This window comes from Triticum aestivum, chromosome 7D (assembly GCF_018294505.1).
Source record: "Triticum aestivum cultivar Chinese Spring chromosome 7D, IWGSC CS RefSeq v2.1, whole genome shotgun sequence".
Classification (NCBI taxonomy): domain Eukaryota; kingdom Viridiplantae; phylum Streptophyta; class Magnoliopsida; order Poales; family Poaceae; genus Triticum; species Triticum aestivum.
In genome coordinates this window covers 221,844,270-221,867,503 of record NC_057814.1, presented here as the reverse complement: position 1 = coordinate 221,867,503, position 23,234 = coordinate 221,844,270, and the positions used below count along the sequence as shown (strand labels likewise).

General features: G+C 46.0%; 1 protein-coding gene across 16 annotated transcripts; it reads right to left on the bottom strand.

The window, feature by feature from the left end:
• Positions 1 to 15,342: 15,342 nt before the first annotated feature.
• LOC123170305 (ATP-dependent DNA helicase PIF1) lies at positions 15,343 to 23,228 on the bottom strand. Of its 16 annotated transcripts, none has more exons than XM_044588139.1 (11): positions 22,843 to 23,228; positions 21,849 to 22,757; positions 21,550 to 21,771; positions 21,349 to 21,438; positions 21,062 to 21,227; positions 20,840 to 20,980; positions 20,666 to 20,740; positions 20,515 to 20,582; positions 19,509 to 20,438; positions 19,184 to 19,419; positions 15,343 to 19,029 (listed from the first exon to the last, which is right to left on the bottom strand). In XM_044588139.1, the coding sequence occupies exon 11, from the start codon at positions 17,639 to 17,641 to the stop codon at positions 16,352 to 16,354; it is 1,290 nt and encodes a 429-aa protein (XP_044444074.1). In that variant the 5' UTR covers positions 17,642 to 19,029; positions 19,184 to 19,419; positions 19,509 to 20,438; positions 20,515 to 20,582; positions 20,666 to 20,740; positions 20,840 to 20,980; positions 21,062 to 21,227; positions 21,349 to 21,438; positions 21,550 to 21,771; positions 21,849 to 22,757; positions 22,843 to 23,228; the 3' UTR covers positions 15,343 to 16,351. The 16 variants fall into 16 exon arrangements, with proteins under 16 accessions (XP_044444074.1, XP_044444075.1, XP_044444081.1 ...); XM_044588140.1 differs by having other exon boundaries at positions 19,509 to 19,794; positions 19,883 to 20,438; positions 20,840 to 21,227; positions 21,358 to 21,438; XM_044588146.1 differs by having other exon boundaries at positions 19,509 to 19,559; positions 20,253 to 20,438; positions 20,840 to 21,227; positions 21,358 to 21,438.
• Between the last annotated feature and the right edge of the window lie 6 nt (positions 23,229 to 23,234).

The following is a 23,234-nucleotide window of genomic DNA, read 5'->3' as shown; positions in this document are numbered from 1 at the left end:
TACCTTCTGTTGTTGTCTGGATAGCTACAGACCTGTGCAGCGCCTAGCCTGGAGGCGCCACACTCTACCGTGCAACGCCTAGCCGGCAGGCGCTGCACTGTAGAGTGTGGCGCCTCCAGGCTAGGCGCTGCACGGGTCTGTAGCTATCCAGAGAGCCACAGAAGGTAGGCCTCCAGTTTGAGGCACTTGGACTTGGACTTAGTGAATTTTTTAGCTATCCAGAGAGCCACAGCAGCTAGGCGCCACACGGTAGATTGCAGCGCCCAGATGCTAGGCGTTGCACTTGGACTTAGTGAATTTTTTAGCATATGCAAACATAGTAAGTAACAACTATAGATTGCAGCGCCTAGATGTGAAGTAGGATTGATACGTAGCAAGCAAACAACTGTGAAAAGAACATATGCATGAAGTACTTCACGTCACATAGTAGTTCATAACACATAGTACTTCACGACACATAGTAGTTCTTACAACCAAATCGAGGAGACATAGTAGTTCACCGCACATAATAGTTCTTACAACCAAATCGAGGAGGAGACATAGTAGTTCACGGCACATAGTAGTTCACAACCAAATCGAAGAGGAGACATAGTAGTTCACAACCAAATCGAAGAGGAGACATAGTAGTTCACAACCGAATCGAAGAGGATGACATAGCTCTATTGCGTAGAGCAAGGCCCCTTTCCCTTCTTCTTCTTCCTCTCTTCTTCCTCTTCCTCCTCCCTTTTTCTTATGAGGTGAGCCTCCTTAACCACCCTCTCCATGAATATCTGATTGTCCCTCTCTTCTTTTTCAGCTGCAATTGCCCAAAGCTTCATGGTTCTTTCTTCAAAATCCTGTTGACGCTTCTTCTGTGCCTCCTCAACTTTCCTCATCAACGCTTGCTCCCTAGCGCGCATCGCATTTGCCGCAGTCTGTTTTTGCTTCCTCTCCTTCTCAAGCTCCTCTTCCTTCTTCTTCTTTAGCTTGGCTGCATCCTTCTCTCTAAGCTTCTTCGCAGCCTTCTCCCACCATCCCGCCATCTCATCTCCGCCATCCTCCTTCATCGTTGGTTTGTTGGGTTGGGAAGCCGCCATACCTACAATGAGTGAAACATAATGGTTAGTAAGGACAATAAGAACAAATGGAAGCACATATGAAAAAGAAGAGCATATGAAAAAACAAGAACATATGATACATTATAGTTAGTGAGGAACATACGGAAACGGTCCATCTAGGTATCCAAACATTCCTCTATAACGAACTTGCCCTTGTCCATCACCACGGCCAAGTGCACCACCAAGGCCAAGACCATCACCAAGGCCGAGACCATCACCACGGCCATTACCACCACGTCGAGCTCTACCACCACCACGGCCTAGACCACCACCACCACCTCTACCACCACCACGGCCTCTTGTAAGTCCAAGTTGCCGACCTCTTTGTTGCCTAGATCCTCTTTGGCTAACACTTGGTTGGCTAGGCACTTGTTGGCTACCACTAGGTTGGCTACCACTAGGTTGGCTACCACTAGGTTGGCTACCACTAGGTTGGCTACCACTTGGTTGGCTCCCTTGTGTAGCTCCTTGTTGGCTTGTGCTTGCATCATTTTTCTTGGACCTTTTCCTTGGTTTCGTACATTTTCTTTTGTTGTGGCCATGAACTTTGCACTCCCCACAACGGGAGCTCTCACGAGGCTCTTGGAATTGGTCGTTTCCCGCTTCGCGGCGCCCACCATGGCCCCATCCGTCCATGTCGCCTCTAAGACGCTTTGTCTTACGTCTACCCCGTTTAACAACCTTCAACTCCGGATCCGGCCATAGTTGAACTCCATGATACTCCGGCCATTGTGATTGGTCAAAGTATGGGTGAAAGCGGGGAGCCCATGTTTTCTTGACCGTCATGATTGAGAACTCCGACTCCCTCACGGTGCGTGGGTGATTGATGTCCACATTCCTAACGCGACCGGCGGTATACAAGTGTGAGCATGGGAGATGAAGCAACAATGGCCTCCCGCAAGTGCAATCACATTGTGTTAACGACACCTTGAAAGACCGACCTCCATGTTGCCGGCCATCGTTTGTGGTTCCTCCTGGCTCTTTCACTTCGTACTTCCACTCTTCGTTGTCATATAATATAGCTTCTTCTGAGTCCGCCTTCCGTGATTGAAATACCAACTATTGAGGATATAGACCTTAGAGTCACCCGCCAGGAGGGGCCGGGTTACTCATAATGGTTATTGCCAAAAGCCCGGCGCCAAGCTTGAAGACGGTGGGCCAAAGATGGGCTTAAGACCCGGATATGGCTTGAAGCCCGTAGTTACAATCATTATCATGGTAGAACTTGTAGTGTAAGGCAAGAATAGTTGAGAGTCCGAGCCGGACACTCTTATGAGCCGGCCGGGACTCTGAGAGTTGCTGGGCGTCAGCCTCCCTATATAAAGAGATGACCCGGCAGCGGTTTAGGGACAAGTAAGATCTCGCCGAGAGCCAGGCATAGCAATTAAGCTCCCTGGTCCTCGAAACCCTAATCAATACCACCTCAACTGGACGTAGGCTTTTACCTTCACCGTAAGGGGCTGAACCAGTATAACCCTCGTGTTCCTTGTCCCGTTAACCCCTTCAAGCTTCCTAGCGGCGATGGCTCCACGACTAAGTCCTAGCTTGAGGATATCTGCCGTGACAATTCCACGACACCAACCATTCATCAATTTTGGGTGGGAACTTGTACTTGTACTTCCGTGGGTTCTCACCCGCTATCTGTGCATCGGTTTCCATCGAGTACTTTACAAAGTACGCATTCATCTTGTCAAATGTGTATTGAACTATTGCCGTCACGGGTAATCCACGTGCACCTTTGAGCACCCTATTGAAGCATTCGGCCATATTGCTTGTCATTTGACCGTATCTCCGGCCATCTTCATCAAAAGCACGTGCCCACTTGTTCCGGTATTGAATGTGCCTATTGAGAAATTCTTGACCCCCGGGATCAAGTTTTTTGTGTGCGAGCAATTTGTTGTACAAAGTGGCGAAGCGCTTATCGGAGAAAGCGAGACAACAAGCTTGAAGATCATCGGCCAACTCCTTAAGGCCACATGCCCTATAGAAGTTCGAACAAAAGTGCCTCATGCACCATCGATGGTGCAACGGAGCATGCCCGGGAATGTCAATCTCCACGGCGTTAAGAATTCCTTGATTCCGATCCGATATGACACAAATTTCCCTTTGAGCGGGTAACACCTTTGTCCTCAAAAGATGCAGAAACCACTCCCAGTTGTCATTGTTTTCCACCTCAACCAAAGCAAATGCCAATGGCAACACCCGGTTATTGGCATCACTTGCTATCGCAACCAACAAGGTGCCCTTGTATTGTCCGGTCAAGAACGTGCCATCAATTGCGATGACCGGCCTACAATGTTCGAAAGCCCTCACACATTGCTCGAACGCCCAAAAAGCACGGCCAAATACTCTGACTTTCCTTCCTTCATGAACCGTTGTTTGGTGCCCATGAGGCTCGACCACATGAACCATGCCCGGGTTTGTCGTGGCCATGGCTAACAACAACCTAGGGATTCGGTTGTATGCTTCCTCCCATGTACCATACAACATCTTAAATGCGGCTTGCTTCGCCTTCCATGCCTTCCCGTATTTCACCTTGTAATGAAAGATGGCTTTCACAAGGTCAATGACATGTTGGACGCTCATTGTTGGAAGTGTGGATATTGAGTTGGAGAGCCTGTAAGCGATGAACTCGGACGTGAGTTGTTTGTGGTCTTGGGACACAATCTTGCCATCCAGCCTTTTGCCTTGGCACATGTGAGTTGGCACACAACTCACTACATGCCAAGTTGGACCTCCTTTCCATGGTCTTGCACGCACAATCCACGGACAACCGCCACGGCCTCTTGTAAGTCCAAGTTGGACCTCCTTTCCATGAGCTCTACCACCACCACGGCCTCTTGTAAGTCCAAGTTGGACCTCCTTTTCATCTTCACATGCACATGCAACCGTGTAGCGCACATTGACGTCCGAGTTCACCACCTTGTGTGGACGATAATGCGTAACCGAGTAGTTGTCGAGCCACATCTTCAATTCCAACAAGCTGTCGAACTTAGAACCTTTAGCAATCCGGTTCTTGTCGTCTACCAAATCACGGTGAGAGCTTGGCCTAACCCCAAGAGGTACACATTGGCCACCATCTACCACGGCTTCATCCGCGAGACTAACATCCTTGAACAATGTAGTCCGATGATCCCGACCAAATACCTTCTCGAAAGCTTCGGCCTCCTTCACCGTGAACCCCTCCGCATCAACTTGTTCATCGGGACCATCGTCATCTGAGTCCGATGCATATGCACGGGAAAAAGGGATGGAATGGTCCATTGTCTCTTGCAAATGATATTTGTCGAGATCACCCACATTGTTGTCATGGAGATCAACTTCATTGTCATCGTCCGCATACTCATCATTGTCCTCTTGCAAAGATTCATCTTGGTTGTTTGTATACGGGCTCAATGTTGGCCTCACTTCTTGGGTCAAAAGAGGTTCAACAATTTCATCTCGCTTCAAGGGTGGGGGGCTACTAGCAACCAAAGGGGAGGGGTTCCGGTTCAAGTCCAAATGCAAACTTGAATCAACCTTCTTCGTTGCAAATAACTCAAGAGCCTTGTCTAGTGATTCGGCCACCGTCTCCTTGTATGCAACCCAACGTTGCTCCGAGTTGACACGCATTGTCTTCCAATGGATGTGCATTCCAAAACCAACATTATGCCTTCCCTCCAACTCAATGATATCACTAGGGTCCATCCAATTCAAATCTTTCCTAACTTGTTGCAAGAGCTCCGCATAGCTAGGACTACTATCAAACACCATGTCAAGCTCATTCGGGTCCGGTTCTTTATTGCCTTTCAAAAAGGCGTCTTTGTCCCCATGATGAACAAACACACATGTTCTTCCCATCCCTATAAGCATTCAAAGAACACAAGGTAACATTGCTTCCATGAGTACTAATCCAAGGATTAACACGGAATACAAACCCTAATATATATATGAAACAACAACCCTAACCCTAACCCTAACCATAACCATAACCCTAGCCCTAAACCTAACCCTAGCACCAACATAAGAACACCCATAAGAATAACCCTAGCATACTAACAAAGCCTAATCATAGAAATTGGCAAACAAACATCTCACATCTCCATGCAAATCTCTAGATCCAAACAAAACTAGGGTTTCCCCAAACTAGCAACAAATGAGAAATGGGAGAACTTTACTTGGATCAAAACAAGGGGATCGGAGATTATTACCTTGAGGGAGGGTTTGACTTCGAAATCCACGGACAAATTCTTCAAATTTTCAAGATTTGGAAGAAGATTTGAGAGGGGGAGAGAGTGGGAGAGGGGGCAAAGCTCGGGGAGAGAGTGGGAGAGGGGGCAAAGCTCGGGGAGAGAGTGAGAGAGTGTGTGGTGTGGGGGTGGGGGAAGGGGGCCCAGCCAAGTGGCTGGATAAGTCGCAGTGCAGCGCCTAGCGGCTAGGCGCTGCACATTACATGTGTGGCGCCTAGCCCGGAGGCGCTGCACTGCTGGGTGCGGGCCCAGGGGCTGCCACGGTGGACAGGAGTGCAACGCCGCCGCGCTAGGCGCTGCACAGTAGGGTGTGGCGCCGGCGTGGCGGGCGCTACACAAAAAGGTCAGGGGAGTGAAATAGTTTCGCACCCAGTTCATTCTGTGAAATGATTTCGTCCCGAGGTCAAAATTGTCAAATTTGCCGCCAAGATCGACATGATGGCGGTGTCCATAAAGGAGGAGGTGGTGGAGTTCGCTCCGTTGATGCCTCCCAGAAAGAGAGTCATGGCCAAGAAGACGTTGATCAGGAAGATGGCACCGCTGATCGTTCCACCGGCCACATGAAGGCGCAGAGATCTTCTTCTTCTGCCTCGATGCTTGGAACTTTTCGGATGCAAAATATGTAAATGCTTGGATGACAATTTAGTGCACCCAAAGCGGAGTAAATTGTCTCTGTTTAAGCTTGTAGCATCTGTACACTTGCAGGCTTGCTGCGTTGCAGTGTTTTTTTTTACAATCACAAGATTATATTTCTCAGATAATAGCCAAGTCTGTTACAATGAGTTGAGAAATAAAATCAGGAGGAGTAGCATCCCACATAGAACTAGACTTTGAACTAAAACTGGATTTAGCCAGACAATCTGCTATGGCGTTTGCTTCATGTGTGCAGTTGTCGAAAGAAACAGAAGCATAGTTTGCCTTCAATTCATTGCACTCCATGACAATCGCTGCTTCCTGGCCCAGATAACTTTCAAATTTTTCCACCGCTTCTAGCGCCAATTGACTATCAGACTCCACAATCACCTTGGAGCATCCAATATGGGCAGCTAAGTATAAACCATTCCGTATAGCAAGAATCTCTGCTGAAACAGCACTGTTAATATGTGGAAGAAACCATGATGCAGCAGCCAAGAACTGGCCACTATCATCCCTTGCAATAGCACCCGTCGCCCCTGAGAGAATATCCTCGTGAAAAGAGGCGTCCACATTGATCTTCACCTTCCCCCTGGTTGGTTTCTTCCACATTTGATCTCTCTTTCTAACTGGTTGGTTGGGTGTTGCTGCTCGTACATAGTTCGTCGCTAGGACCTTAATTGAAATAGCTGAATGGTGTGCATCTGAAATCGTTTCCCCCTTTGCTAACTGGCGACGTTGCCACCAAATATACCATGCAGCCACCGTAATCAACTCAGCCGCTGGAAGATCACCAATTGACGAGTGGTTTCGCAATAAAATCTCCATGGTAACTGATCCCGAGCGGTCCTCCATTGCTGCTTGGTTGATCACCTCATTCAGGCCTAATTCTTTCCACACTTCCATAGCACGGCAACACAAGAATAAACAATGTTGAATATCTTCAAACCCAACTTTGCAAACCGGGCATTGACCAGATACCAGGATATGACGTTTCGCGAGGACTCCATAGCATGGCAGAACGCCCCTGAGCACCTTCCAAGCGAAATGCTTAATCTTGCCAGGAACTCGGAGTTTCCATGAATGTTTCCAACTGCCATTTACTACAGACCCTCCTTGTCCATCAGCAGGAGAAGCGCGCGAGCCAAACTGATGATTGAACTCTGTATGGTATGCTGAACGGACTGAGAAGGTTCCTGGCCGTGTAAACTGCCATGCCACAAAATCGTCAACAATACTCACATTAAGAGGGATCCTTAGTATCCTTTCCACATCGACTGGATTAAACACGGACTGCAATAAGGCTTCATCCCATGTGCCCGAGTGCGGGTCTATGAGCTCTTCAACTTTGGACAACATAATCTGCCCCCTCGGCGTTATAACTTTGCGCGAGGCACTTGACGGTATCCATGGGTCCAGCCAAATATTGATATTAGAACCTGTCCCAACTCTCCAAATAAACCCCCTCTTAAATGTTTGAATTCCTGATACTATACTCTGCCAAGTATAAGAAGAGCCTTTCTTAGGGCCAGCATTAAGAATGTTACCATCGGGGTAATACTTTGCACTGAGAACACGCGCACACAAAGAGTCCGGATCTTGGATCAGTCGCCAACACTGCTTTGCTAACATAGCAAGATTAAAGCTGTGTAAGTCTCTGAATCCCATTCCACCTTCCTTCTTCGGGATGCGCATTTTCCACCATGCATACCAATGCATTTTTTTCCTATCTTCATCATCACCCCACCAAAAGCTTGACATTTCATCTGTTATTGACTTGCATATACTCTTTGGTAGCTTGAACACAGACATGGCATAGGATGGTATTGCTTGAGCTACTGATTTCAAGAGAAACTCTTTGCCTTGCATAGACAAAACCTTTTCTTTCCACCCTTTCAGTCTCTGACACACTCGATCAATGAGGTGTTGGAAGCAATCGCTGCGATCCACCCCAACCATAGTTGGGAGACCAAGATATGTGTCTGAAAGGGCCTCCGTTAATATATCAAGTTCTCCACAAATACCTTCTCTGACAAGGACACTAGTATTGGGGCTGAAGAAAATACTCGACTTGGGAGTACTTACCAACTGTCCAGAGCTACTACAATAAGTATCAAGCACCCTCTTCAGGGTCACCGCATTCTGAAGATCAGCTCTCATAAGGATGAGAGAATCATCTGCAAAGAGTAAATGGGATATTGATGGGGCATTCCTACACACTTTCACTCCCTCTATACCTCCTGTTTCCTCTTCATGGGCTAGCATACTTGACAATCACTCCGAGCAAAGTAAGAACAGGTAGGGGGGACAAGGGATCTCCCTGTCTTAGTCCACGGGAAGGGAGGAACTCATCAGTTTCAGTATTATTAAATCTGACTCTGTAGCTTACCGAAGAAATACATTCCACGATGAGCTCAATCCACTGCGCCTGGTAACCCATCTTTTTCATAATCTCTCTCAGAAATCCCCATTCAACTCTGTCGTAAGCTTTCATCATGTCCAGCTTTACTGCGCAATAGCCATTAGTGCCATGAGTTTTCTTCTTGATGGCGTGAAAGCACTCATAGGCAACCAACACATTGTCAGTTATTAGACGCCCAGGCACAAACGCACTCTGTGTTGGGGCTATAATGTCAGGAAGAATCTTTTTCAGCCTATTAGCAAACATCTTGGAGATGATTTTATACACCACATTGCACAGGCTGATTGGTCTGTATTGTGTAATTACCTCAGGATTTTGTACCTTTGGAATCAACACGATGTTTGTTGCATTCCACCCCTCTGGGATTTTCTTGTTGTCTATTGCTTCCAGTATTTCCTTGGTTAGTTCATCACCCAGGATGTGCCAGAATCTCTTAAAGAAAATTGCATGTAGACCATGTGGCCCTGGGGCCTTCATATCACCGATCTGAAATAGAGCTTTGCGCACATCTTCCTTGGTATAGGGAGCAACTAGTAAACCATTCATATCATTAGTTACTACAGACTTTACCGATGCAAGAAGATTAACATCTACCTGCTCTGCACCAGACTGGAAAAGATTTTTGAAGTAATTCGAGATAAGAGGCCTGAGATTATCATTCCCCTCAACCCATCCATTCTCATTCACACGCAGTTTTTTGATTAGATTTCTCCTTCTTCTAGCCGAGGCAAAATGACTGAAGTATTTTGTGTTTTGATCACCATGGCGAAGCCAGTTAACTCTTCCACATTGTGACCAATAGATTTCATCTTGCTCAAGCAGATTTTCAATCAACACCGACATTTCTTTCTGCTTAGCACCCACATCCGGGGTAAAGGGAATATTCACCAGTCGTTCCAACTCTCTTTGGGCCTTTTTTAGTCTCGCGTGAGGCGCCTTGAGAATCTTCATGTCCCAATCGTGTAGATCGTTATGGACAGCAGCCAACTTCTCTGCAACCGTAGGACAGAGCCCTTGGTTCACTACCTTCAGCCAGGCAGTTTTAACTATTTCTTCCACAGTTTCCTCCGTGAGCCACCTCGCCTCGAACTTACGTGGGGCAATTACAGTAGGTTCTGCCACCCCTTCTAGATAATCTGTATCAAGGCAAATCGGCCTATGGTCCAACTTACCCATCTCCAAATTACTGAGTCTAGCTAACGGGTGCATTAACAGCCATGTCTCATGAGAGACATCTCGGTCCAGTCTCTGTTGCAGCCCTCCACGGAACCATGTAAACTTGTCTCCGTTGAAGCCTAGATCCTCAAGTGAACAATCTGTTAGGGCATCCTGGAAGGCCTGGAGACAAGTCTGGCTTCTGGGAGCCCCACCCTCTTTTTCATCCGAGTAAAGAATCTCGTTGAAGTCCCTTATTACAACCCACGGCAATCTCGACTGGGCATGCAAATCCCTCAATAGCTGAAAGGTACGGTGTTTACAGCTCCAGCTAGGCTCGTCGTAGATGCCAGTCAGTCTCCACATATCACCATTAGCATTCTCCACCGTCACATCTATGAAATCTAGTGTGTTGGCCCAGAAGTAGATCCTAACCTCCTTCTTCCAGGCCAACAGCAAGCCTCCTTTTCTTCCATCTGGACTTGGTGCAACCAACATCTCGTCCATCTGCAACTTGATCTTAAGAACTTCAGCCTTGTCATTATCCATATGTGTTTCCGACAGAAAAAACACATCCGGTCTGTGCCGCCTCTGGATCTCCAGAAGCGACCAAACTGTCGGGGCACCGAGGATCCCCCGACAATTCCAACTTAGTATTTTCATTGCGGGCAGTGATCCTCCTCGAAGGAGATCGCCGATGAACTGTTTGCTGTACCCGGACTGCAAGGACTCGCCAAGGGAACAGCCAGAACTGCAGTAACTAGAACCGGTCGTTGCCAATGAACGCCGGGACAGGAAACCGATCACTGCACCAGGCAGCGTCGGGACAGAAAAGCTTGAGCAACTCCAAGGTTGTCTTCAACTCCAATCAACAACCAAATTCCCTTAAGCACCATCAGGAAAGCGGTACACAAACGAAGCAGTGGAACCTCATGGCGTACAAAGCCAAATACACACCAGGCGATCAACTCACGAAGCCTGCACCGGCACGGGACTAGCCGAAACCTAGCAAGGCCGAAACCCTAGCCAAGAACGAGAGACCAGCCACGGCGCTTCCGGCGTTCATTGCAAAGTGTTGAATGAAATTGGTGACAGCCTGCTGAATGTGAAATTTGGAAGTTCTTGAAATGCGGATTGCGTAGGTAAAAAATGTTACGACCATTGAGAAACCTGTGTCAGATTAAACTGGTTCTCTCATGTCTGATTTATGTTCTACAGATTCAGTCAGTTTCTTACGAAAACTTACCAATCCGATTGTGTAGGTAAACATAAGCCTGAGTGCTGACAGGAAATATGTTTTTGATCTTTGTCTCTAATCCGCTAACTGACCAATGGCCACACACTACTAAACCACCAAGAATAATTCGGATTCAGGCAATTTTGTTGAAACTTTCATGACCACCTAATAACTGTCCTAAAAAACATTATATTGTTTGCTCAACTCTTTCCTTCCGGCCTCAGGATTTGCAATTCTCGCCTTCTGTTATTCAAGCAGTGCTACATTCAAATATTCAAGCTATATAAGTCTTACCAATTCACATGTGTGTAACTTCCGCCGGATTAGAGGGGTACAAACTGGGCATATAGATGCATATATTTCACACAAAAAGGATACATCCAGAAGATGATACTACAAGGCAAGCACGCAAGGCTTATGTTCTGTCTGGAACACATGAATTTCACTGGGTATTCGAAATTGTGTTTACTACAGACGACTCATTTGTGGAGGATCAGTTTTGTCCATGCACTTTCTTGCAACATAATTATTTTCTTCTTTGCGATTGATCTTCTTTGATCTACCAGCCCTTTCAAGTGTTCTATCTGACAGCATGTATGCCGGTTTAATTGCGTTTACTACAGACGACCCAGGAGTGCATTCAGGACAGTGTCATGTATGCTCCCAATACAAGTGTACCTGAAATCAGAGCAAGTACAAAGAAATGCATGAGATTCGAAACTTTACACATGAAAGGGTAGATGACTTCAAACTACGAAGGTGCCAGGTTTGTTTTACAGAATGAGGTGAAAGTTCAGAATACCATGGTAATGACATACAAGCAAAGGGAATTTAGAGGCTTATTAGTAGTTAACTTTCTCAGAGAATGATGTAATAAATCGTACCCTGATCCATAGGGTCACCTAACATCTACCAATAAAGGTCTGAACACCAAGAAGAACATACCCTTGATCATAAAGGCTGCACTATTTAAACTTGCAGGTTAAGAGGAAAGACCAAACATCCCTGTCAGGGAATAGTATGCTCTTCAGAATTGGAATTGCTTGTAGGACCAACTCCAGGATAGGATTCACCCTCATGAAAAGAGGCTAGCCAACTGAACTAGGAGTACGAAGATATGCATGGGTACTGAGTAGTCCAGAATTATATTAGATCCCTGAAAAGAAATGCACTGTATTTGGATTGCCTTTTCTAGTGCCAGGTAAAATTGCTTTCGTAGGCTTTTGTTTCAACGGAGCTTCCAGGCGAGACCTGAAGTCTGTCCTGATAGTCTCCAATGGCAAACCAAAGCTGCGGGGCATGAAGGAGAAGTCATGAAACTGATATCCTTACTCAAGAACAAGAATCAACCAGGGAAGTAAAATCTTTGCGAGTGACGCAGTAGTGTATCGTAAGTGAACGAATCAAATGCGGTAGGGTCCTCGAAGTAGATGGTCCGCACGGGTAGTTACAAAGGGTGCGATTCGTTTTGTCTACATGGCCTAAATGAGATCCCGAGTGCTGCCCGCAGAAACGCCAAAAGTTTTTGCATATTTGATATTTGTATAACAGAATACTAGTACTGTTATATTTTTTAAAACATCCTTGTGCATATCTGTAATGCACGCTGCACAATAAAATAGTGTTATCTTGCCATAAGTTAGATGCAACTATTCAAGCGTTGACTTGAAATCGCTAGAGGCCCTTTTTTAGAAAAGGAGGATGGCCCCCTGCCTCTACATCTGGAAGATGCATGAAGCCACTTTATTAATTATTCACAAAGACCTTACAAAGTAATACATCAATATGTCTGAAGCCGCCATCTTGGCAACATCTGTCGCTACTCCTATCCATTGATGAAGGGGTGCAGAAAGTGTGAGCCGAATACCCAGACTTCTCACCTAGCCTAACATCTAAAGCCGGAGTCCCACCAAGCCACATACCGGGTCTGGGGCACAAACCGGTCCGACGCACTCATAGGTCGTTGTCGCCATCTTCCATCAATCCATCTTTAGAGCAGGTAGTGACGCATCGACCTTTCCAGGCCTGCCATGGACGCCCCCACGGCACCAGACAGTGCCTCCTCTCTACGCGCGTTCATTATCACGCATCCGTCACCGAGACTTTGCTACGCCTCGCCACCGAGACTCCACGACGTAGATGCGTCACAGGAAACGCCGCTCCACCGCAGATGCCGTCCACTGGTCCCTCGGGCCTATGCACAGCTCCAAGAATGACACCCTCAAGAGGGGTACGACACATGAGCGCCGCCTGTCATCCGATCAACTGATCTAGGTTTCCCCCGGAAAGTAGCGGATAGGGGTCTAGAACTTCTCCACGACGATGCCTTCAAGAAGGGGACGACGCAGAAAAACGCCACCATCATCGACCTTGGGAACATGCCAAGAGTAGGGCTTTCACCCGGATCCGCTCGAGGACCCTTCATCCAGCATCGTGTGCAAGACCGCCAGCGATCATCGCCGCCACACATGGAGCAGGCTGCACCGGCCGAATCTGATCTGACCGGAGACCATGCCCACCATGTTGCCGCGCAGTTGAGGTCAGACCTGATCTGATCCGCCGACGCCGCGGGCACGCAGCCAACATACAACGGGTCGCCCCCACCGCGTCATCGTCTCGATGAGGACACCGCCGCCTCTCCATGGGGCTGCCGCCCCAGATCGATGGATCACGGTCACTACAGCAGCGCCGATCAGCTAGAAAAGAGCCCCGCCGCCGCCTTCCCCGGAGCCATCCGGACTTCGCCGAAGGGCGCCTCGGGTAGCGGCGAGGAGAGGAAGGTGCGATTGGGGAGGAAGATGCGCCGGTGGGAGGTGGCAGCGGAGGAGGGATCCGGTGTTGGGTGGCGGCAGCAACGCTAGATCGAGGCTCGCGTGTGTGCGAGTCCGTAAAAAATGGGAGAGATTTTAAATTCCCGGCCTCTGCACCAACTAGGGATGCATACGACCATTTTTAGTATGAGTACCAAGATAAACATGGTCCTCAAAAAAATTTAGGATGCATACGGCCATTTTTAGTATGAGTACCAAGATAAACATGGTCCTCATAATTTTTTATATGAGTATTAAGATATTTCTTGATGAGTGGTTCCACCACACACCAAAGCTTGATCCTCAATAAATGGGAGAAAACCCCCTGTGCATCACCTGTCAATTCTAGAAATTGAACTTGAGTAGTTAGGTTGCACAACCACATGCCCAACCATTGAGCCAAGGCTCTCTTTGCACTTTTTCGTGCCTTCTATGTTCTGTCAGCTTCAGGCCAAGATTACAAGATTTATGTATCATTCCTGCTAAGAACAGAGAACTAATACAAAGGGAGAACTCTAAGACACGAAAACAAGGAAGGAGAAAACAGAAAGCTCTAAGAAATACAGTATGTTTCTGTCTTATATTAAAGTACTAGAACATGAATGTGCGCGTTGCTGCACCCGCCCATCTTGCCTAAAGAAGATAAATAATTAAAAAAATCTAAACAGTACAAATATTTGCGAATAATTTGAACAGTTCATCACTTCCTATTTAATGTTTTAGGTAGAGTGTTGCCTAAATTTTAACGCTATGATTTCGTAAATTGTCACACACATATATGGATTAACTGGAAAAAATAAAAGCATGATGGCCTAAATAATTTACGATACCCCGTGGTCCCGCGTGGGACAAGAGCACAAATCACTGACGCCACGCTGCAAAGATCATATTTATGGGAGAAAATTAGACAAATACGCCTCACGCGTAATATGAGAGCACAGACTGACCCGTGGTTCTCCAAATACCTCTTCAGAATTGGCAATGGAACGAAGGAGATGATCGGTGATGATTATATGCGTCTGCCTGATGACATTGTTATAGGTTACACACCTGGTGATGCACCAGTCATGAAGCTTATTGAACACGTGTTTCCATCTCTTCATGAGAACGCATCATTTGGTTTCTACATGAGCACACGTGCTATTCTTCCTACCAAGAATGAGCAGGTGGACGATCTAAGTGCAAAGATGATTGACAGGTTTCTCGGCCAAGAAAAGGTATACTATAGCTTTGATTCCATCGATGATGATACACGCAATAACTACCCAATTGACTATCTGAACAACCTCACTCCGAATGGCTTGCCTCCCCATATTTTAAAAGTTAAAGTCAATTGTCCTGTCATTCTGCTCCAAAATCTAGATCCTAATAGCGGATTTTGCAATGGGACGAGATTGATGATTAGAGCTTTCCAAAATAATGCAATCGACGTCGAGATTGTTGGTGGACAACATGCTGAAAAGAGAGTGTTCATCCCTAGGATCCCGATGGCACCCTCAGAGGATATTTTACTTCCTTTCAAGTTGAAGAGGAAGCAATTTCCTATTCGTCTGAGTTTTGCTATGACCATAAACAAAGCCCAGGGGCAAACCATCCCAACTGTTGGCATTTACCTTCCGGAGCCTGTATTCTCGCATGGCCAGCTTTACGTTGCACTGTCAAGGGGTGTTTCAAGGCAGACAACTCGGGTTCTGGCAAAGCCAAATGAAAAAATAGATCAAACGGGTAAAAGCACCAAGAACATTATGAACAGAGATGTCTTGGAGGGATAACACAGGTTTGCTCTCCATGTACCAAGACCTTTCTGTGGATTGATTGTTCGATTCCAATAGCCAAGATTGCATCATTCTGGCTTTTTCGTCGCCCAATTTGGCAGATTTGGGCCAGAACTCTCAGATACAAAAGAGTAATAAAATTTATCTAAATAAAACAAGACTGTAGTTGTGCTACCATAAGAAGGGACTAGAGTGTCTTGATTACGAAGATTCTTGCACAGATACAAAAGAGTATGTTGGTAGATAATCAAGATATTTCAAGCCCAATACCAAGCAAGTAGAATCATGAGGTACCCTAGTCAACAGCAAAATAACATAATCAGGCACAATACCAGCATACTCTTTTGTATCTGTGCAAGAATCTTCGTAATCAAGACACTCTACTCCCTTCTTATGGTAGCACAACTGCAGTCTTGTTTTATTTAGATAAATGTTATTACTCTTTTGTATCTGAGAGTTCTGGTCCAAATCTGCCAAATTGGGCAACAAACAAAGCCAGACAATGATGCAATCTTGGCTATTGGAATTGGACAATCAATCCACACAAAGGTCTTGGTACATGAAGAGCAAACCTGTGTTATCCCTCCAAGACATATCTGTACACAATGTTCTTGGTGCTTTTACCCGTTTGATCTATTTCTTTATTTGGCTTTGCCAGAACCCAAGTTGTCTGCCTTGAAACAACCTTGACAGTGCAACATAAAGTTGGCCGTGCGAGAATATAGGCTCTGAAAGGTAAATGCCAACAGTTGGGATGGTTTGCCCCTGGGCTTTGTTTATGGTCATAGCAAAACTCAGACGAATAGGGAATTGCTTCCTCTTCAACTTGAATGGAAGTGAAGTATCCTCCGAGGGTGCCATCAGGATCCTAGGGATGAACACTCTCTTTCCAGCATGTTGTCCACCAACAATCTCGGCGTCGATTGCGTTATTTTGGGAAGCTCTAATCATCAATGTCATCCGATAGCAAAGTCCGTTATTAGGATCAAGATTTCAGAGCGGAATGACAGGACAATTGACTTTAAATTTTAAAATATGGGGAGGCAAGCCATTCGGAGTGAGGTTGTTCAAATAGTCAATTGGGTAGTTATTGCGTGTATCATCATCGATGGAATCAAAACTATAGTATACCTTTTCTTGGCCGAGAAACCTGTCAATCATCTTTGCATTTAGATCGTCCACGTGCTCACTCTTGGTAGAAAGAGTAGCACGTGTGCTCATGTAGGCACCGGATGATGCGTCCTCATGAAGAGATGGGAACACGTGTTCAATAAGCTTCATGACTGGTGCGTCACCAGGTGTGTAACCTATCACAATGTCATCAGGCAGACGCACATAATCATCACCGATCGTCTCCTCCGTTCCATTGTCAATTCTCAAGAGGTATTTGGAGAACCACGGGTCAGTCTGTGCTCTCATATTACGGGTGAGGCGTATTTGTCTAATTTTCTCCCATAGATATGAACTTTGCAGCGTGGCGTCAGTGATTTGTGCTCTTGTCACACGCAGGACCACAGGAAGGACCTGCCTAAAATCCCCTCCAAACACCACAACCTTTCCCCCAAATGGAATAACACATCCCATGATATCACGTAGTGACCTATCCAATGCCTCAACTTCTTGACGCTTCGTCATGGCAACCTCATCCCAGATTATCAGAGACGCTCTCCGAAGCAACTCTGCAGTACCACTTTGCTTGGTGAAGCTGCAGATGCTATTATCCATGAGCTTGATCGGCATTTTGAACCTGGAGTGGGCAGTACGTCCATCGGGCATGATTGATGCGGCTATACTGGATATCGCAGTTGCAATAGCTATTTTCCCCAATGAACACACTTTAGCAAGAAGCGCCTTGTAGAGATAAGTCTTCCCCGTGCCACCAGGACCATCAACAAAGAAAACCTGTTTCCTGTTGTTCACCATGTGATTCAAGATTTCCTCAAACCTAGCCCTCTGCTCAATGTTCATGGATGTATATAGATCTAAATGCTCTCGATCCACAACGACTGACAACTCCTCTCGAACCTCCCTTAGGAGGTCGCCGGAACCATCATCGGTCTCAACTAGCTCCGGGAGGCCATAGCTTTTAATATCTTTGCCCATCGAATGCACCAAATCCTGGATGTCTCTAAGGACCATCTGTTCCAGCGCAGCCTGGTTGGACTGGGTATGATGGTAATCCTCAGACATTGACTCTAGATGCTTCTCCCACAAAGCACGGATGTTGGTTGCCTCGCAGAACACAAGAATAGTTGCAAAAAGCCTTCTTAGAGCACAGGCCATCTAGAAAGTAGCAGACTCGGTCAAGCAGTCATCTAGAGATTTGTCAGTCTCTATTAGGCCCATGAGCTCACGCGCTTCCCTAAAGGTCGAGCAAAGCCTTCCATTTACAGTTCTCAAATCCTCATATAAAGTGGCACCTCTTCTATGATTCAGAAGCACTCTCAGGAAGTACCTCTCACCATCAGCAGGGTGTGCATAAACAATCCTTCCAACTTGTCTCGGGCCCCTTTGGCTTCTTTTCTGCCACTTTTTCTTACCCTTAATCCATCGAAAGAATTCTGGGAACTCTTTATACAAGAAGTTTCGTGCATAAGGGTCCACCTCATTCATTCTAAAGAATTATGGGAGCATGGTTTTGGAAGAGGACGGTCGGTTCATGACTTCCTCTAGGTTATCAGTACCGTTGAATGCAACAGTATGCATGTTGGGCAAATGCAGCTATAGTTGCGAGAGACACCAAACATACGGAAAGCACATACCCTGTACATAGACTCTGGTGGTGTTACAAATCTTGCATCCCTGTATTGCCGAATCTCATTTATCACACCACCATCAGTTGTCGCCGGGTTAACTGAGAAGGAAGCACGATCATGCCCCTGGTATATGTACTTGTACAAATATTTGATTGCCTTTATGCTCGAGCAAGCTTCAACATTAATGTGAAAATTATATCTCATGAGCAGTCCGGTGTTGTATGGGACAACCCATCTGTTGTCCAACACCGCATTCCTAACTTCTACTCGGCGACCATTAGCCCTTCTCCTATATATAGGGTATGAGTCCTTTCCTTGTTGTGTTGCAGGGAAAAACTGTCGAGGGTAACAGAAACCACAATTTCCATCTATCATGCAAGGACAATTCTTCTAGAGAGTACCACATGGGCCGTGGAGCATATGCTTGATAACCAGTCCATGCAACACAGGGTACTTCTCACGGCTAGAGATCTCTGCCGAGATTACCCTATCATAGGCGTCTGGATTTGTTAGCTTACAATCTAAGGCCATGATCAGCAGGAAGTGTTCATGGGGCAGACCCCTTTTTTGGAACTCGGTAACATGAGCATACGCCGCAACCGGACCAAAGTACTTCTTTTTTATCATAAGATCTTTCAGACTCCGCATCTTGGCCCTGTATACTCTGGCCACCAGGTCAGGATGGTCTTGTGGTGTTTGTCCGGGTGCAAGTCTGGAAGTTATCTCCTCCCAGTAAGGGTTGCAAGTCATAGTGATTAAGTAATCAGGCTTTTCGTATCTTTGGACGACGGCCATTGCATCAAGGAATCTTCGCTGCATGTCTCGATCATCTCCCGGAAAAGTCCGAGGGAGCACGATTCTTTTTCCAATCTGAGCAGCACGCGTCTCTCCAGAAGCAATGGTGTCAACAACACCCTATGAAACAAATGAATTAGGCTCATAATTGGTTCTTGCTTTTAGAATACAAGCATGATGATAACCAACAAGACTATACATTAGGCTCATAATTGGTTAATGTTTAATTCTAGTTATTCAGTAACATACATGAGGCTGGGGAGATTTTTGTTACCTGGTAGAGCTCAACACGTATGAGTTTTTGATTCTAAGGCTTCGAGTAGAAATCAAGCCTCATAGTCTCCATTTTGATGTACATGTCAGCAAGCCACTGTTGGAGAAGACGCCCCCCAAACAATAGGATGCTAAAAATTCCTTCCCTGATCTGCAACTTGAAACAGTAATACTCCCTCGCACTGACATATTTTCTAGACTCAGTGGCTTCATCCTCATCTTGTTCTTCGTTGTCATCTACAAGATGGTTGCGATAATGAATTATGAATAATGCCACTACTAAACATTGGAGGAATTCATGGATGGGTCACCAATTGTTATGACACCTTTATCTGCTTCTCGTCCATCGTCCTGGTTGTCGTTGTCATCCTCATTGCCTGCATGAGTGGGAGTTGGTCCCTCATATGGCAGCCAACGGTTCCATCCTGTCTCCCCAGCCGGGTAAAATAATGGGTACGCTAAAGGATCATAGCATCCATAGTAGGCTCTGATGTACAAAGGACTATCCCCTTTTGCATGCACTATAACACTTCTATCGAAAGTGTGTTTCGGGTCACTACCTTCCACCCACATTGCAGCCACCTGAGAAGTTGTAGGGGCATTGTACCTCCGCTGGTCCAATTTAATATTTGTGTTCAGTGTAATTTTATATTTTGATAGGTTGGGAACTGAACCAAGGCTCTTAAAAGTCTCGACATACAGGTTGTTCTCCAGTATACTCAGAATCTTGCGTATGAGGTTGATATTTAGATCTGGAGAGCGTTTCACCCTATGTTCCAAGGCTTCATCTATATCATAAATGTACGGCTGCAAATGCCTGGGTCCGTGATCACCTGGTACAAGATGGTCTAGACGGTGGTACAACTGACCGTGAGCATGGAAGGTGTATACACCGGTTCTTGCCGTGGTGTTGACCCGATTGTCAAGGGTAACTCCAAGGCTTGTGAAGGAGAAGTGGGAGTTGAAATATCGAATGTGTTGTCTTAAGTACTTTGCATCCATGTCGAACTGACTTGTAAACAATCGTTGTAGCTCTTGAGGAACCTCTGGGATAAATACCTTGACCTTACCTTTTCTGCAACAGAAGGCTGGGCCTTCATACTGGAACCTCATTGCTCCACAATGGATACAGTCTTTTATTGGCTTCAAAACATGATGCTTGGTGGGTAGATTGTGGTAGACGTAGTCGCAAGGATCATGAGTCTCAAGCCTATGCAAACCATCAGTTGTCACTCTGTACGATTCGAAGTCATCACCTGGAAAGTCACGAGCAAGAGTTAATTCTGTGCTCACACCAAAAGATGGACTGCAGTAGTAATGAATTACTATAACCTTGTGCACTGAATATCCTAATATCATTCTGTGCTCATACCAAAAGATGGACTGCGTGTTCAAGAATTCTGTGTGAAGGACAACCTCAGAATCAGCTAAACATATTCACATTGGGTAATATTATATTAAGCGATAAGGAAATACAATACACCTTCACTCCCAGCAGTCTGCCCCACGGGCTCGAAAATGCCGTGTGCATCGGAGTCCTCTTCATTGTTGCTGCCTCCTGGAAGATTTATCAATACCACCCCAAAAGAGCATAAATATAGTTGTCAATTGAAGCAGCGCATACAAAATGTGAATATCAAAATTGCACCGAACTAACTGTATGGTTATTTTCACATGCTGGATTTGGTTTCACCATCTTGTACGCACGACTCCGACACAACAAGGACTCTCTCTATTGCATTTCCATTTCTGAGTATTTTTTTCCTTTTACGAAGGCGGTCCTTCTCATGGTATGCATCTGAAACAATATAATGTATAGCAGAAGTCTGCTCATGAACTCAAAAGGACATCATAATGTAAAGTATATGGTATGCTATACCTAATGGTTCAATGGAGCGTCCGGAGATAAAACTTATAGGAACAGAGCTATCTTCGACATGTTTCGCCAACATCGCTCGCCGTATGTAAGTTGGATTACTGTGCAACCAATCATCTGAACCGTCTACCTCCAAATTTGACCCGCTGTCGGTTGGAGTTGCATGCACCTGCGTAATTTCAGATAGGGCTGAGCCATCTTGAGCGTGCGTATAATAGAAGTAGAAACACGTGTGATGACACGTCTAATGATAGATTTAAAAGAAAGTTAGATGCCCGTCCGCACATCACCTTCATTACCATTCTGTTTGATGCATTGTCCTACTATTTCCTGCAATTGATGTTCACGACCACCATAGTTAGCCCGACCAGAGGTATGAGCTGAGACAGAACAGACACAGAACAGGGCATCAACCCATAATTCCAAACGAAAATCACCCTGATGTAGATTTGCCAATTTAAACATTTAAGGTAACATGTTGGTCGTCTAACCAGATCAAGCTTGTGGGGCAGATGATGTAGGCACTTGGACATTCACCCCAGCAGAGGCAGCTTTCCGTGCGAGTCGGGCCATCTTCTGTTTGTTTATCTACTCAGCCTGCCGCTCGTCGGATAGCCCAGCATACCAACTTTGTCCACTTCTTTTTCTGCCTGAAATATTGTCTTGTTGAAGATGAACAGTACCCACGGAGCTTGCAGCCGTACATACTGTAACTGACATGTAGATGCGAGGATTCAAATATATATAAATGATGCATGAATGCATTAGGACACGAAATGGAAGCACATACCATCTATATGTGTGTTGGTGATGTTGGTCAAAGGGATACATTGCTCAGACCCTACAGAAGAAGCACGTGCCTCTGATTCCTGGGCATGGTTTAGACTTCGTACGGCTACAGCCTTCTTCTGTTGCCAGACGACACGGCGCTTCTCAAGGATCTCTGCTTTCTTGTCATCAGACAATCTGGTGTACCATGATTGGCCACTTTTCTTTTGAGCAGCAAAACTACTCTATGCATTTCCATTTAGAGGTGAGTTTGTTACGTCGTGTAACGGGGAACGTTCCCCTAAGGCAAACCGATGTGCATCTCGAATATCATGAATATTCTTGCACATCTGCGTTTTGAAAACACAAATGATGGAGACACTGGAACAAAAAAAATGTACAGGACCATAGTTTCCATGTATTTCAACTTCCATCTATTGTATTGTGCATTAAGAATTGCAACTTCCATCTATTTCTGACCTTAGTTTCCATCTATTTATTTATTTATTCACTTCCATCTATTTATGTATAAAACTGAGAATTGCAAAAGTAGGTGGACCAAGAAACGGATCATCAATAGTCAAGAGGAGGTGATCTCAAAGTTTGTTTGACATCAAGCAGAGACACTGGAACAAAAAATGTACAGGACCATAGTTTCCATGTATTTCAACTTACATCTATTGTATTATGCATTAAGAATTGCAACTTCCATCTATTTCTGACCTTAGTTTCCATCTAATTTTTTTTTTCACTTCCATCTCTTTAGGTATAAAGCTGAGAATTTGCGGAAGTAGGTGGACCAAGAAACGGATCATCAATAATCAACACGAGGTGATCTCAAAGTTTGTTTGACATGAAGCACTCACTCACCTTTGCAACGTGAGGTTATACTTGTCTATCTTTTTGAACAATTTTCATCTGACCTTGCCAGCTACATACAGTATACAGAGAAAAAAATCAGGTACTGAGATGTTTTGAATCCGTATAGCAAAAACATTTGTAGTTAAAAAGATCACCAATTTTAATCCGGAAGTACATAGAATGCGTTGGACTAACGATCCTCGCATCACTGTTGGTACAAGGTGATAGAATGTGTGAAGTACAACAGAAACAACCGAAACCGAGGGGGCAGCTCGGCGACGACGTGCCGGAGACGCCACGGCGAGCAGAACCGTGTCGCGCCCGGTGGCAGTGAAGGAGACGGCACGTAGGTCTCCGGCAGCCTCTGGCAGCGGACCGGAGACGCCGCGGCGAGCAGAACCGTGTCGCGCTCGTTGTTAGTGAAGCAGACGACCGCGCGGGTCTCCGGCAGCGGACGTGGGACGACGGTCGCAGGCAGTGCGAGCGGGAGGGGGTCTCCGGCAGAGGCGGCGGCCGTGCGGGGCGGGCGGGGGCGGCAAGTGGGGGC

Bases quoted from the DNA above. Each gene is read 5' to 3' on its own strand.
- LOC123170305 (XM_044588136.1), bottom strand. From the start codon at position 17,641: ATGGCCTGTGCTCTAAGAAGGCTTTTTGCAACTATTCTTGTGTTCTGC.